General features: G+C 35.3%; 1 protein-coding gene and 1 pseudogene across 3 annotated transcripts; one reads left to right on the plus strand and one right to left on the minus strand.

Moving 5' to 3' along the window:
- Positions 1 to 2,880: 2,880 nt before the first annotated feature.
- On the plus strand, positions 2,881 to 12,365 carry LOC149218572 (uncharacterized). 3 transcript variants are annotated; one of them, XR_016248629.1, is made up of 2 exons: positions 2,881 to 3,086; positions 12,168 to 12,365. XR_016248629.1 is itself a non-coding variant. In XM_089382418.1 (2 exons), exons 1-2 carry the CDS (start codon positions 3,042 to 3,044, stop codon positions 8,737 to 8,739), a joined length of 333 nt encoding a protein of 110 aa, XP_089238544.1. In that variant the 5' UTR covers positions 2,881 to 3,041; the 3' UTR covers positions 8,740 to 8,847. The 3 variants fall into 3 exon arrangements, 1 of the variants encoding a protein (XP_089238544.1); XR_016248628.1 differs by lacking the exon at positions 12,168 to 12,365 and adding an exon at positions 11,856 to 12,160; XM_089382418.1 differs by lacking the exon at positions 12,168 to 12,365 and adding an exon at positions 8,452 to 8,847.
- Positions 4,933 to 6,398, minus strand: LOC149218573 (glutathione S-transferase TCHQD pseudogene; annotated as a pseudogene).
- Positions 12,366 to 16,003: the final 3,638 nt, after the last annotated feature.

Here is a 16,003-nt window from a genome sequence, read left to right on the forward strand (position 1 = left end):
TATCAGGCTGTTGGTAGATGCCTTCATTTGGCTCCTCAGCCCTTTTGGAACCCCCACCCGCCGATCCTACTAGGTAACTTAGATTTTGACCTTCCTCTCCTGTGACTTTTACATCTCTTCCCAGCTTTTCAATGGGCCGAGCAGAGATAAATAACCGCTCTTCCCGTGATATATTACCCCCAGGACTCCTGGCGACCCCATCTATTACCTTAGCTCCCTCATTCGTTGACCTTTCCGCACTTCCTGACGTCACTGCCTGCATCGGGAAGAAATGATGCAGGTTCTCCTCTGACTCCTCCAGACCCCAACAGGCGAGGAGGTCTTCGGGCGTCGGATCGATGTCCAACGTCTCGTTTTGAAAAATACCCACCCGCACTTCACCTGGGCCCGACGCCATCTTTGCCAGACACCTAAACCAATTTTAAATGTACAGTGAATTCCATTCGACAAAGACTGGTATATTCTGAATTTTTTATTTTATGGGGATGAATCTGGTGAAAGTACTACCAGTCATTTCTGCGAATAGTCAATTTTCTTGAACAGAACGATGTTGGGTCTTCTAGAGATTTGAGCAACAGATGGGTTTGAAATAGAAAATTTGTTCTCCAGGTTGACGTTGATTGGCACTCCATGTTTTAATTATTTTCGATGTGGGTTCCTGTGGGTTCTTGTGGGTTCCCGGCCTCTAATCCTTGCACCATCATAACTAACTCAACAACTTTCTGGAATTTCGAGTTTGGTTGTATTGATAGAAAATTCCATATGATCCTGCAATCAAAACCAAAACAGAAATAAGTAATCCAAAAAAAAATTGACACAATAATGGAAATCCGCCCATTAAACCGCAATGATCTTAATAACTGAAATCCACCCATTTATAACGGATATCATATATATCTACATTATAAATGAATGCACAACATATCAATAGCTGAAAAACAACGTGTGGTGTCAAGTAGTCGTGAAGTGATTGGTTCAAAGGTAAAAATTGGTGTTTAGTTGGAGGTTTCACCAATCATCGCATGCGTGAAGTACAAAAAATACGCCATAGTTACTTGCAGGTGAAAACATGGCGTTGGTGGGCCTTCGTTCAATAAAAATATGAAAGTTGCTTTTAACGGAAACAAAGACAAGCGTGATGGAATCATTTATGTTGCATGGACGTTGTTGAGAGGCTGACTAGGTTCATGATCCAGTATGGAGGAAATACCAAAACAACGTTGAAGGAATAATACCAAAAGCGTGGAGGAATAACTCCAAACAGCGTGGTGGAATACATCAACAGCACGGAGGTCTTACGAGTTTATAAGCCAGCGTGGAGGTTACACCAAACCAACGTGGAGGTTGACCAATCTCATCACGGAGGTCTTACGAATTTATGAGCCAGCGTGGAGGTTACACCAAACCAACGTGAAGGTTGACCAATCTCATCGCATTAAAATAGCTCTTGAACGTTTGTTTCAATATTAATCCTTGGCGTTGATGATTGTTAGGGAAAGGACACGTCATCGCCATTGGAGACATAAGGTTGAGGACGGGTCTGAAGAGGAGGAATTGCCGACAACAAAAAGTGGTCGGAATCTGGGCAAAAAAATTTCAAAAAATCTTGTAGAGGCAGTGTTTGAATCATGTTTTTGATGGTGGAAATAGATTCAGCACCATCAAAAACATCTAAGACACCTAAAATTTTGAATTTTAACAACTATAACTTGGATTTACACAAATCCTTGCCAAATTTTCTCTGGATATAACCTGGATTTCCATAATTTTCTAAGCAACTCCTCCACCTCGTTACGCGGAAGGTTGATACTCGGCGTTGATAAGAGAATGGGAATTTACGTTGACAAATGTTGAAAATCGACACCTTGTGGCATGTCGAAGTCACTTTGGTTTTCCATTTTATTTTTTATATTTGTTTAAAAAGCAAAAGCATTTGTTAACAAAATGATAACATTAACACACAAAACATAAACATTAATAACCAAAACAAAACATTAATAAAAACAAAAAACAATTATCAATATATTTACAAGATTTATCCATTTCTCAAGATAACTGATCCATATCTTGATCCATTTCTCTTAATGCAGGTATACTCATCGAATGTGAGATCCCATGTGTAATGTGACATGCTATGAAAAAAATATAACCACGAAAAGCAAAATGTAAACAAGAATGTGAGATCCCATGTGTAATGTGAGATGCTATGGAAAAAAATATAACCAGGAAAGGCAAAATGTAAACAAGCTCAGAAACAAACTTATAAAAAAAATGAGAAAGGTCTTCATTTATTGTTAGAACACAACGCCAAATTAAGAATTATTGTAGCTACAACAGGTCTCAATAAGTTGGAAAAAAAAAGGGTGCTTGGATCTATTGGCTTCCATGATTGATGAATATTTTAACACAAGAGTGGAAGAATTCATAGCCAAATTCAAAATCCAATTACTTCGACAAAGAGAAGAGAGTCTCTATCTCACCACAGGTTGTAACAATGATATGACATTGTTATTTGTGTATTGTGAAGTGGAATTGAATTTGTGTATGTGACGAGAAGGTGAGAACCAAATAATGCTTATGGGTGTATTTAAATTTCCAGAATTCTGTCTAGGGTTCCGTGTACACTCTTGATGAAGAAAGGTATATATATATATATATATATATATATATATATATATTTACGCCGTAAGGCGTTCCCTTTGAGAAAGACATCCCTAAAATGTGACGTGTGCGATCCTGAGCCATTGATTCTGTGTTAGACGATTGGGGTGTTTTTCGCCGTTGGTTTAATATGTTTTTTTTTCATGGAAAAATGTCTTTTTTTCCCACCGGCTAGAGGACAGAGAGGGAGGATATGGCTATGGGCTATGAAAGGCTAGGCCTCCTGGCGATGAGACTCTTGGCAATCACTAAACCGACGAGGGCCGCACGAAACGTGTCTTTCTTCCCTGGTTTCGTGTCTTTCTTCCCTGCATGAGGGCTGCGTAACCTGCATAGCCTTGTGCTGTTGATATCAATATTTGTACTCGTCTGCTTCACACATGGGATTTCTACTTAGAGGTCTTCTGGTTGGAAAACTCTTAGCGGTCAGTGTTTCTTGCCTTTCTTTCTTCTTTTTGTTATGGTTTCTCATTTATGATATTTAACTGGATTTAATATATGCGAATGCTTGATCCAATCACGCTTTCCTTCCTTGGTTATGTTAGAGCATCAACTATCACGTGCTCATCTGAATCCAGTTCTGAGATGCGCCTCCAGGGTGCAGAGTTGAGGTTGCTCTTTTGGGTTTTTGCAGTTGGTACGTTGGCCGTTTGCACAAATTAAATATGTGCATCTTTGTGCCTGATAATCTGTAGGGATATATCAAACCTGGTTCAAATGGGTTTTGGTAGTATCCATATTCAATATACCTAATCTAGCATTTAGATTCAATGCGCAAACGCGCGAACATAAACATGGTGGCTCACCCCACCCTCTCCACCTGCGCTGTAGAATGCTTTTGGGTTCACTAAATGTAACACCTGCGCTAGATTAGAATATGGCTATGCTTCAAAGGGATTGGCACAGTTTGCATAGCGAGCATATCTTGCCTGCCCTGGGTACGAAGTGTCTGGTGTGGCTGGGGAACTAGCTAACGGGATGTGATTCCTGGGGAACAAGCTACTGTGCTGTAAGTTGATAAGCATATTGAAATGAAATACCTTCTCTATATTTGGAATGTCTTATCCTTCACCATATTTGGAATGCCTTACCTGCCCTATCCATGAAATTCAATATGCGTTACAATCTAATATCTATTAGCAAGTGTTTGTTCATCAGTCTCATTCTATGAAGAAATGATGTTGTGTTAAGCTGAGTAGAAATAGATGAGAAGGAAGCATCTTTCCAGTTGCGTGTGTGAGGTGGCAGGACTGTTTCCTCGGAGAGTAATCAGCGAAAAGAGTTTATAGCTTTAAAAGATCATAGGTGTATCAAAATGTCTTCCATTAGATCATGGCCTCGTATAGCCTTAAAAGATCACAGGTGTATCAATGTCTTTCAAAGGAATATAAACATTGTTGTCATATTTTTTCTTCCATTTGACATAAGCCATGAGTTTATTTTCCATTTTATCCCCCAATAGTAACAAAATATATCTTCTATGTTCTTTCTTGCTTTAGTCTATTGAAAGGATTACTTCCTCCAAAAATTACCGATACCGGATAACAGCGTCAATCACATCTTTTAAAGGAAATATGCTGGAAGATATTATGCTTCAAGCAGTGCTTAGAAGATGCTGCTAGCTTAACTTGTCAAAAGAGCTGTAATGGTAATTTCAAGTCGAAATTACATAGCACACTAATTAGAAAATGCTGCTAGAATAACTTGTCAGAAGATCTGTAATGGTAATTTAAAGTTGAAATTATATAGCATACTGATTGGTTCTTGTGATGCTCCTAAAGCTGACTGATTTAAGTACCATTGCCAAGTCTTTCATTGTTTGCATTAATCAAGCTAACTACAGAGAAAATATAACAGAGTCACAAATAAAAGCTTAGCCCGTATGCTCTCTATCAAAGACAATTAACATTCCCATAGAAAAAAAAGGAATCAATAGTTACGGTGGCTTAACCAATAGCTAAGCCCACTTCAAAATTCTAGCCTGCTCGTGGATCTGTTTACAACAGAGCTCGCCAAATTTCTATAGCAGGCATAAAAATCTCAATAGGCCCTTCACAAGCTTCACGACTAGCATAAATATCTCAATAGGCCCTTCACAAGCTTCACGACTATACTATTGTATTGCTTGCTTGCTTGGTCATCTAAGGGGTTGAGGGTTCTATATAGTCTGTAATCATGCAGAACAAAATAATCCTATGCATACTATATTTATTCAACAGCCTCATGATCATATTACAGATAGAGGACAACAAAATAATACCATGCATACTACTAGTTATGTAGCAATCTCCTAATGCTCATATTACGGATAGAAGGCAATGAAATTTTCATCTTTCCAAAATAGGTGAAATATGGGCCTATTGCAGTCTAATAGCTTGGTCTTTCCTTCATCTGCTCGAAGTAATATATAAGACGAGGATGCTTCCGAAAATAATCTTTTTCCAACTTCAAAACCTCTATTCTTGCAAGCACATCGATAAATGCACAATTTGCCACAGAAAACTCAGCTCTAGCCAAAAACTGTGTGTTTGTAAGTTGTTTCTCAGCCTCATTGAGTAGCCTTATAAGTTCATTCCTGTTTGAAGCCAAAGCCTCCTGATCCTTCAACATTTCCTCCATGGCATGCATGGTTTGAAGTTTGTTGTGATATTTTCCTGCCAGATCAGGATTTTCCACAAGACGAGTAATGACAACTTGCCTTTTGAATTTGCTAAAAAAATGAATAGCGTGATCACTTGGACAGTGATTTAGCGTGAAGAGTTTCGAGTCCCATGAATCAATCTTCTCTAGCCACTCCTGGACCTTGCTCTGATCTACCCTTTTATGGCCTAAAGGCTTGCCAATCTTGGCAAGATACCTGTTTACCAATAAAAATTGATAGGATATGAATCATTAAATAGACATCAATAAGGCCTGGGCCTATTACAGTCTGATAGCTTGGTCTTTCCTTCATCTGCTCGAAGTAATATATAAGACGAGGATGCTTCTGAAAATACTCTTTGTCCAACTTCAAAACCTCTATTCTGGCAAGTACAGGGATAAATGCACAATCTGCCACAGAAAACTCAGCACCAGCCAAAAACTGTGTGTTTGTAAGCTGTTTCTTAGCCTCATTGAGTAACCTTATAATTTAATTCGTTTTTGAAGCCAAAACCTCCTGATCCTTCAAAATTTCCTCCATGGCATGCATGGTTTGAAGTTTGTTGTGATATTTTTCTGCCAAATCAGGATTTTCCACAAGACGAGTAATGACAACTTGCCTTTTGAATTTGCTAAAAAAATGAATAGCATTATCACTTGGACAATGATTTAGCGTGAAGAGTTTCGAGTCCCATGAATCAATCTTCTCTAGCCACTCCTGGACCTTGCTCTGATCTACCCTTTTATGGCCTAAAGGCTTGCCAATCTTGGCAAGATACCTGTTTACCAATAAAAATTGATAGGATACGAATCATTAAATAGACATCAATAAGGCCTCTGAAAATAATTCAAATATTATACATTCTGTAGGTGAAAGAAACTTACCGAATCATAGTCAGTGAGTCACAGAAAACTTGATCCGCAGTGATTAGTACAGGAATGCTACCATTAGGACTTTGCCTAAAAAACTCTGCATCCAAATTCCTTACTTTGAAAGGATCCACAATGTGGGGGTTATACTTCGTATTTTTCTCTTCCATAACCAAGCATACCTTTTTGCAGTCAAGTGAAAGGGGATGGTAATAAAAATCCATCATATTGAATGCCTTACAGTTCACAGACCTTGCAATAGATAATTCACAGACCTGCTTCTTACTGCTGTTTCTGACAGCAATGAATGTGAGGCATATAGCAATGTGAAAGGGAAAAATTAGGTTGGTAAATTATTCTCAGAGACAGGACAGATTTTTTCATTCAGTATGTAATCTATTATAAAATCGCACTTTCATGCGTTTAATTACTGGAGAAGCCTCAATGCTGCAGTTAATCAACAATTTAGGTGTATCAATGTCTTTCAGAGAAATATATACTCTGGTATATCTTTTCTTTATTTTGGATGATTCTTAAAGTAGCAATATATCGTTATTCAATATAATAGACAAATTAGACAAATTGAGACTAGTTGGTCCCTACCTAGGTTTCCAAGTGTTTGTACCTTGCAACATGTTTTGCTTCATGGCGTTTATCCAACAATAAAATCCAGTATTTCTGAAACTATTATAAAATCCCTATTAAAACATGGTTTATCCAGCAATAAAATCCAGTATTTATGAAACTATTGTAATACGGCAGATCCGGCTATGGAATCCAAAATTTCATATGGGAATTACAGGACTAATCCAGCAATGGACGTCCAAATTTCATATGGGAATATGTATCTCTGAAACTATTACAACAGGACTGAACCAGGAATTGAATACAGATTTTCATGTTCATGGGAGTATTATTTCTTTTGAAGGGTGCAAGTCAGATTACAAAGAAAATATTCTGAGAAAACTTAACACGCTAGTTTTTTTGAAATTTAGGTGATGGGATTCCATCAATATCTGGTATGTGCTCTTCAATAAGACAAGTCCAATTCCAGAGTGCGAGTAATTAGTCAAATTAGTGAACCACCATTAGATTTAGCAAACATTTGATGAGTTAAAGTGTTTGCAATGAGAGAGAATTAGTTAAGATATTATTTAAGTTGTAGCTTAATTATGTACTCTTTATTGGTGTATATTGTTAAGTTAATTTTAATATTTATTTAAAAATAAAAATTTACATTTTCCTTAACTATTTAACCAAATTTACTAAATCTCGAGATAAAGGTAAATGGTGTTTCATTTTTAGACGAGGGTTGTTTACTGCAACTTTGTGATTGATATCAAGTAGGGGAAAAATCTTAGAGTGGAATGTTCGTAGATTTATCAGTCCATTTTTTTGCATGTCAATAATGGGTTCGAGTATGGAACAAAAATAATGGGTTCCAGTATGTAACAAATAATTATTTTCAGATTCAATTCTCGCCAGTGATATGACGATATTTAATTGATAATTGGCCAGAAGAGAAGCATACCAGAGATTTCACATCTCTCAAATACTGCTGCGAGTTATACTTAAGTTATTAAATGAAATAAAGCTAGTTGTGAACCATCCATTAGATCATGGTCTGTTGTAGCCTTCAAAGATCACGGGTGTATCAGAATGTTTTGTTGCCTGGATCCATTAGAGCATGGTCTGTTATAGCTTTAAAAGATCACAGGTGTATCAGATAGCTTTAAAAGATCACAGGTGTATCAGAATGTCCTCCATTAGATCATGGCCTCGTACACCTCAAAAGATCACAGGTGTATCAATGTATTTCAGAGGAATATAAACATTGTTGTCATATTTTTTCTTCCATTAGATCATGGCCTCTTGTAGCCTTAAAATATCACAGGTGTATCAATGTCTTTTAGAGAAATATAAACTCCGATATATCTTTTCTTTATTTTGGATGATTCTTAAAGTAGCAATATATCGTTATTCAATATAATAGACAAATTAGACAAATTGAGACTGGTTGGTCCCTACCTAGGTTTCCAAGTGTTTGTACCTTGCAACATGTTTTGCTTCATGGTGTCTGTTAACTATTAGGGAAGAGGTTATATTCTTATTTGCTAGGACACCCACATTAGCTTAGGATTTTATAACATAAGAAAACCTTTAAATTCCTGCAAAACCTTGAGTTTTACAGTGACGATATACACAGCAGTCAAGAACCCCAACATTGAGAGATTCAAATATGACAACAACACAATTGTGTTCTATTACTATGGTATGCAGATTGGAATTATCAATTCAGTTCCGGGAGGATGGATAGTGGCAGAGGAAATAGAGTATCTTTCTGCAACCCTAACAATTCAACCATTTCCTTTCATTCCTGCTTCTCAGAATCCAGATTTCTTCTCTGATGCCAATTCCTCCAAGATTATTCCCATAGAATTCACAATATACATGGGTGGAAATGCCAGAGTGTTATATTTCTTCACTTCTTATGTTAAATCTATTGTTTACTACAACTTTGTGATTGATATCAAGCAGGGGACAAATCTTAGAATGACATGTTTGTAGATTTATCAATCCATTTTTTTGCATGTCAAGAATGGGTTCGAGTATGGAACAAAAATAATGGGTTCCAGTATATAATAAATAATTATTTTCAGATTCAATTCTTGCCAATGATATGATGATATTTGATTGATAATTGGCCAGAAGAGAAGCATACCAGAGATTGCACATCTCTCAAATACTGCTGCGAGTTATACTTAAGTTATTCAATGAAATAAAGCTAGTTGTGAACCATCCATTAGATAAAATCCCTATTAAAACATGGTTTATCCAGCAATAAAACCCAGTATTTCTGAAACTATTGTAAAATCCCTATTAAAACATGGTTTATCCAGCAATAAAATCCAGTATTTCTGAAACTATTGTAATACGGCAGATCCGGCTATGGAATCCAAATTTTCATATGGGAATTACAGGACTAATCCAGCAATGGACGTCCAAATTTCATATGGGAATATGTATCTCTGAAACTATTACAACAGGACTGAACCAGCAATTGAATACAAATTTTCATGTTCATGGGAGTATTATTTCTTTTGAAGGGTGCAAGTCAGATTACAAAGAAAATATTCTGAGAAAACTTAACACGCTAGTTTTTTTGAAATTTAGGTGATGGGATTCCATCAATATCTGGTATGTGCTCTTCAATAAGACAAGTCCAATTCCAGAGTGCAAGTAATTAGTCAAATTAGTGAACCACAATTAGATTTAGCAAACATTTGATGAGTTAAAGTGTTTGCAATGAGAGAGAATTAGTTAAGATATTATTTAAGTTGTAGCTTAATTATGTATTCTTTATTGGTGTATATTTTTAAGTTAATTTTAATATTTATTTAAAAATAAAAATTTACATTTTCCTTAACTATTTAACCAAATTTACTAAATCTCGAGATAAAGGTAAATGAAAATTTTCTAAATCTCGAGATAAGGTAAATGGTGTTTCATTTTTAGACGAGGGTTGATATTAATCTACTATATATATATATATATATATATATATATAATTTATATTTATTAGTATTTGCCATTATAGTTTGTTGATCATTATTAGTTTAGTATTGATCAATCCAGTTTGTTGACCATTATTAGTTTAGTATTGATCAATCCAAGTTATAATGTTTAACTTTGAAAATAAATATTTATTTTTAAAAATTATTGAAAAAAATATTTTTCAAACATTTTATTGGACCATAACTTTGAAGGTATAGCTTTTGTGCCATGTCGACTACTACCTCAGACTTTCTTTTTTGCCATAATTTCTGGATGTATTACTATGGTACGCAGATTGGAATTATCAATTTAGTTCCGGGAGGACAGATAGTGGTAGAGGAAACAGAGTATCTTTGTACAACCCTAACAGTTCAACCGTTTCCTTTCATTCCTACTTCTCAGAATCCAGATTTCTTCTCTGATGCCAATTCCTCCAAGATTATTCCCATAGACTTCACAGTATACATGGGTGGAGATGCCAGAGTGTTATATTTCTTCACTTCTTATGTTAAATCTATTGTTTACTGCAACTTCGTGATTGATATCAAGCAGGTGACAAATCTTAGAATGGCATGTTCGTAGATTTATTAGTCCATTTTTTTCATGTCAATATTTCTTCACTTCTTATGTTAAATCTATTGTTTACTGCAACTTTGTGATTGATATCAAGCAGGGGACAAATCTTAGAATGGCATGTTCATAGATTTATCAGTCCATTTTTTTCATGTAAATAATGGGTTCGAGTATGGAACAAAAATAATGGGTTCAACCATTTCCTTTCATTCCTGCTTCTCAGAATCCAGATTTCTTCTGTGATGCCAATTCCTCCAAGATTATTCCCATAGACTTCACAGTATACATTGGTGGAGATGCTAGAGTGTTATATTTCTTCACTTCTTATGTTAAATCTATTGTTTACTGCAACTTTGTGATTGATATCAAGTAGGGGACAAATCTTAGAATGACATGTTCGTAGATTTATCAGTCCATTTTTTTGCATGTCAATAATGGGTTCGAGTATGGAACAAAAATAATGGGTTCCAATATGTAACAAATAATTATTTTCAGATTCAATTCTTGCCAGTGGTATGATGATATTTGATTGATAATTGGCCAAAAGAGAAGCATACCAGAGATTTGACATCTCTCAAATACTGCTGTGAGTTATACTTAAGTTATTCAATGAAATAAAGCCAGTTGTGAACCATCCATTAGATAAAATCCCTATTAAAACATGGTTTATCCAGCAATAAAATCCAGTATTTCTGAAACTATTGTAATACCGCAGATCTAGCTATGGAATCCAAATTTTCATATGGGAATTACAAGACTAATCCAGCAATGGACGTCCAAATTTCATATGGGAATATGTATCTCTGAAACTATTACAACAGGACTGAACCAGCAATTGAATACAGATTTTCATGTTCATGGGAGTATTATTTCTTTTGACAGGTGCAAGTCAGATTACAAAGAAAATATTCTGAGAAAACTTAACACGCTAGTTTTTTTGAAATTTAGGTGATGGGATTCCATCAATATCTGGTATGTGCTCTTCAATAAGACAAGTCTAATTCTAGAGTGCGAGTAATTAGTCAAATTAGTGAACCACCATTAGATTTAACAAACATTTGATGAGTTAAAGTGTTTGCAATGAGAGAGAATTAGTTAAGATATTATTTAAGTTGTAGCTTAATTATGTATTCTTTATTGGGGTATATTTTTAAGTTAATTTTAATATTAATTTAAAAACAAAAATCTACATTTTCCTTAACTATTTAACCAAATTTACTAAATCTCGAGATAAAGGTAAATGGTGTTTCATTTTTAGACGAGGGTTGATATTAATCTACTATATATATATAATTTATATTTATTAGTCTTTGCCATTATAGTTTGTTGATCATTATTAGTTTAGTATTGATCAATACAAGTTATAATGTTTAACTTTGAAATAAATATTTTTAGTTTGAAAATAAATATTTATTTTCAAATATTATTGAAAAAATTATTTTTCAAACATTTTATTGGACCATTACTTTGAAGGTATAGCTTTTGTGCCATGTCGACTGCTACCTCAGATTTTTTTTTTTTGCCATAATTTCTGGATGTATTACTATGGTACGCAGATTGGAATTATCAATTCAGTTCCGGGAGGACGGATAGTGGCAGAGGAAACAGAGTATCTTTCTGCAACCCTAACAGTTCAATCGTTTCCTTTCATTCCTGCTTCTTAGAATCCAGATTTCTTCTCTGATGCCAATTCCTCCAAGATTATTCCCATAGACTTCACAGTATACATGGGTGGAGATGCCAGAGTGTTATATTTCTTCACTTCTTATGTTAAATCTATTGTTTACTGCAACTTTGTGATTGATATCAAGCAGGGGACAAATCTTAGAATTGCATGTTCGTAGATTTATCAATCCATTTTTTTGCAGGTCAAGAATGGGTTCGAGTATGGAACAAAAATAATGGGTTCAACCGTTTCCTTTCATTCCTGCTTCTCAGAATCCAGATTTCTTCTCTGATGCCAATTCCTCCAAGATTATTCCCATAGACTTCACAGTATACATGGGTGGAGATGCCAGAGTGTTATATTTCTTCACTTCTTATGTTAAATCTATTGTTTACTGCAACTTTGTGATTGATATCAAGAAGGGGACAAATCTTAGAATGGCATGTTCGTAGATTTATCAGTCCATTTTTTTGCATGTCAATAATGGGTTCGAGTATGGAACAAAAATAATGGGTTCCAGTATGTAACAAATAATTATTTTCAGATTCAATTCTCGCCAGTGATATGATGATATTTGATTGATAATTGGCCAGAAGAGAAGCATACCAGAGATTTCATATCTCTCAAATACTGCTGTGAGTTATACTTAAGTTATTCAATGAAATAAAGCCAGTTGTGAACCATCCATTAGATCATCGTCTGTTGTAGCCTTCAAAGATCACAGGTGTATCAGAATGTTTTGTTGCCTAGATCCATTAGAGCATGGCCTGTTATAGCTTTAAAAGATCACAAGTGTATCATAATGTCTTCCATTAGATCATGGCCTCGTATAGCCTTAAAAGATCACAGGTGTATCAATGTCTTTCAGAGGAATATAAACACTGTTGTCATATTTTTTCTTCCATTAGATCATGACCTCGTGTAGCATTAAAAGATCACAGGTGTATTAATGTCTTTCAGAGAAATATAAAATTCGGTATATCTTTTCTTTATTTTGGATGATTCTTAAAGTAGCAATATATCGTTATTCAATATAATAGACAAATTAGACAAATTGATACTGGTTCGTCCCTACCTAGGTTTCCAAGTGTTTGTACCTTGCAACATGTTTTGCTTCATGGCATTTGTTAACTATTAGGGAAGAGGTTATATGCTTATTTGCTAGGACACCCACATTAGCTTAGGATTTTATAACATAAGAAAACCTTTAAATTCCTGCAAAACCTTCCCCATGAGGATTAGATTGTGTGGATTATATTAGGTTTTTTTCCCACAAAGACTATTAATTTCCATAACAATGTATAGATTATGTTGGTTACTCACACAACAATGTTAAATACAGATACTTTGCATCGCTTCCTAAAAAAAGCCTTGGCCTACTCTGTTTTAAGTTTTTTTGCAAAGAGAGTCTGTTAAATAAATTAATGAAACATACAAATCAGAAACAAAATATAGTCAATTTCCAAACAAAATATTTCCAAACATCTTTTTCGTGGAATCTTGTACATAGTCATCACACCTCATATCCACATGGATATGTTGAATTTAGGGTCTTGTTAGGGATTTTGGACTAAAACTTGGGTTTGTTTCCCTACAGATACATTAGGATTGCCTAAGGCTCTATTGCCATTATCCCATACTCCCTTTTTTTTCTTTTTATTGTATAGTATATTGATTCCTATCTATTCTTTGATTATTGTTTAGATTGTATGCTTAATAGTAAGTGGGTATTATGGTGTTGCATTTATTCATTCTAAACTGGAGGGTCAACCTCTCAGTAAATGCCAAGGATTAACACCATAACAAAATTAGACTTAGAATTCTGGAGGCACTTTAAAAACAATTATTGCAAGTCATTCAAATGCTTATTTTCCTTGAAAATTCAAGACTATTCGGGGGCCATGTTGGAGTTTTAGATTTCAATTAACAAGTTATTGAAAAACTGGAAATGCTAATCTGTAAGAATACTTGATACAACCCACTGTTATCTGTCTAATTACGTAGTCTGAAACAACATCATTCATAAACAAAGGGATTTGACCATCATATAAAAATTTCAGTTATTTATTTATAGAATAATCGGAAATGCCCATCTAGAAGAAGGGTTTGTACAGTTCATAACCTCTCTCTTGTATCCCTGTCAGGCTGTTAATTTTTCTTCCATTTCATCTACAATTTTACATTAACCTCTCTCTTGTATCCCTGTCAGGCTGTTAATTTTTCTTCCATTTCATCTACAATTTTACATTTTGTGAACACTACTGTCTTTTTTTGTCATTCACACATTAAAAAGTGGAAAAAAAATACATGCATGTGCATTTGCATTTAGAATGCATGCAGAAATTGATTTAGGACAGTGCATCTTCGTGTGTGCTCCTTGCTCTATGTTGAAACAATTTCACTTCTCTTTCCTTAGTAGCTAGGATTTTCATTGCAAAAAGAAATTAAACGGTTGTTTATCATCTTAGATTGCATATTTAGGAATTGTAAATCTACATCACGTGGTCAACCTTAAAAGGAAATCTTCTTAAGAAAGATCAACTGTAAAATAAATTTCAATAAACATAAAAATGCTTTGGAACCCAACGCACAACATTTAGAAGTCTAGGCTAGAGACATATTCCGGTGTCGTAAATCCTGGTAACTATCGCTTTCATCGTAGGTTGGGTGATTCCTCCTCTTTGAGACGACAAGTGCCAGTACGGACTTGTGCTCCCACGTACCATCGAGTATATATTGGGAGACCACAATAGGCTATATCCTTTATCCTTAGGAAGTTGTGTCTGTCGCCCTATCGATCGCAATGCACTGAACACAGCATTCGGGAAGATTGACTGCCGTACCATAAAAAGTATTCTGTAGTTTTGCGATTGGTTTGGTAATCCCCCTGTCTAGATTTCCAGAGTAGTCACTTTTATTCCTTTTCAAACTCCTTAAAAGAAAAGGTCCATCTGAGCACTTGTCACTTCAAGCTCATTAAAAATTGAAGGCGACTAGAGTCATCTTTAGCTTTTTCTCGACTCTTAAATATTGAAAAATCAAGTTGTGTTAAAGCATCATAAAATTTATTTAAATCGAAATAACATCACTGTTCCCTCGTTGGTCTTAGGTTGAGAAAATGGAGTCCACCAATCAAGGATTTCCCCTCAGGGGAATCCTACTCCCTTTTCCTCTAGGGGAGATGTTGGTGCACCTCATATGGCTACATTGTCCCTTCCAGGGCTTGCAATTGGCCCGCCAGTACGACTTTTCTCGACCTTTGTCGTTCAAAACACCGTGATTCTTGAGCAATCAAATTAGCACCCAAATGATACTAGAGTTACACATGAAACAATCTACATGTATAAAGAAAAAATACTAATATGTTCTTTCAAACACATTATTCAAGTAAAAAAATTCACATAAAACTATGCAAAGCTTAAATTTTTTTTCCCTTCTTTCGCTTTCACTTAAATTTTTTACCCTTCTTTCGCTTTCATACAATAACATGGTTGTTATCTCCAAATAAAATTCTTCTTTTCCACTCTCTTGCTTGTAGGTACCATAAATTTTGCGAATGGCTTCTTCTTCTAATAATGAATGTGCTCAAAGATACTATGCAACAAATAAAGAACGAATAAATGCACGTCGCCGTGAGCTTTATCAAGCAAAAAAAGACATCAGAGAATGTCAAAAACACAAAAAACAGAATGAAAACCAACATTCCTCATCTGAAATGGCCCACCCCAAAAACAATCCTCCCTTGCAAATATCAAACTCTTTATCTTCTCAGCAAACCTCTCAAACAAATACATCCATACCTCATTGCCCTAACCCCTCCTTCACACATGCTTTCAGCAATGTTTATACTAATCAAGCACATCGAGATTTACGTGCAAAGATTGATAAACTTCCACCTAAATGCCCATGCTCCATTTGTCTTGAATCATATCCTGGAATACATATCTGCAATTCCAACCACATGTATTGCTGCTCCAGATGTGTCTCTGAAACAAAGGGTCATCGCTTCTCATTATCAAACAACATGGACCCTGGTCC

This window comes from Pinus tabuliformis, chromosome Q, assembly GCF_031772625.1.
Source record: "Pinus tabuliformis cultivar Carrire ecotype Pingquan chromosome Q, CPIR1, whole genome shotgun sequence".
NCBI lineage: Eukaryota > Viridiplantae > Streptophyta > Pinopsida > Pinales > Pinaceae > Pinus > Pinus tabuliformis.

Coding starts and splice junctions, on each gene's coding strand:
- LOC149218572 (XM_089382418.1), top strand. CDS start 3,042: ATGGGATTTCTACTTAGAGGTCTTCTGGTTGGAAAACTCTTAGCG. Junction 3,087..8,451: donor TGGTTGGAAAACTCTTAGCG/GTCAGTGTTTCT, acceptor TATGGTATGCAG/ATTGGAATTATCAATTCAGT.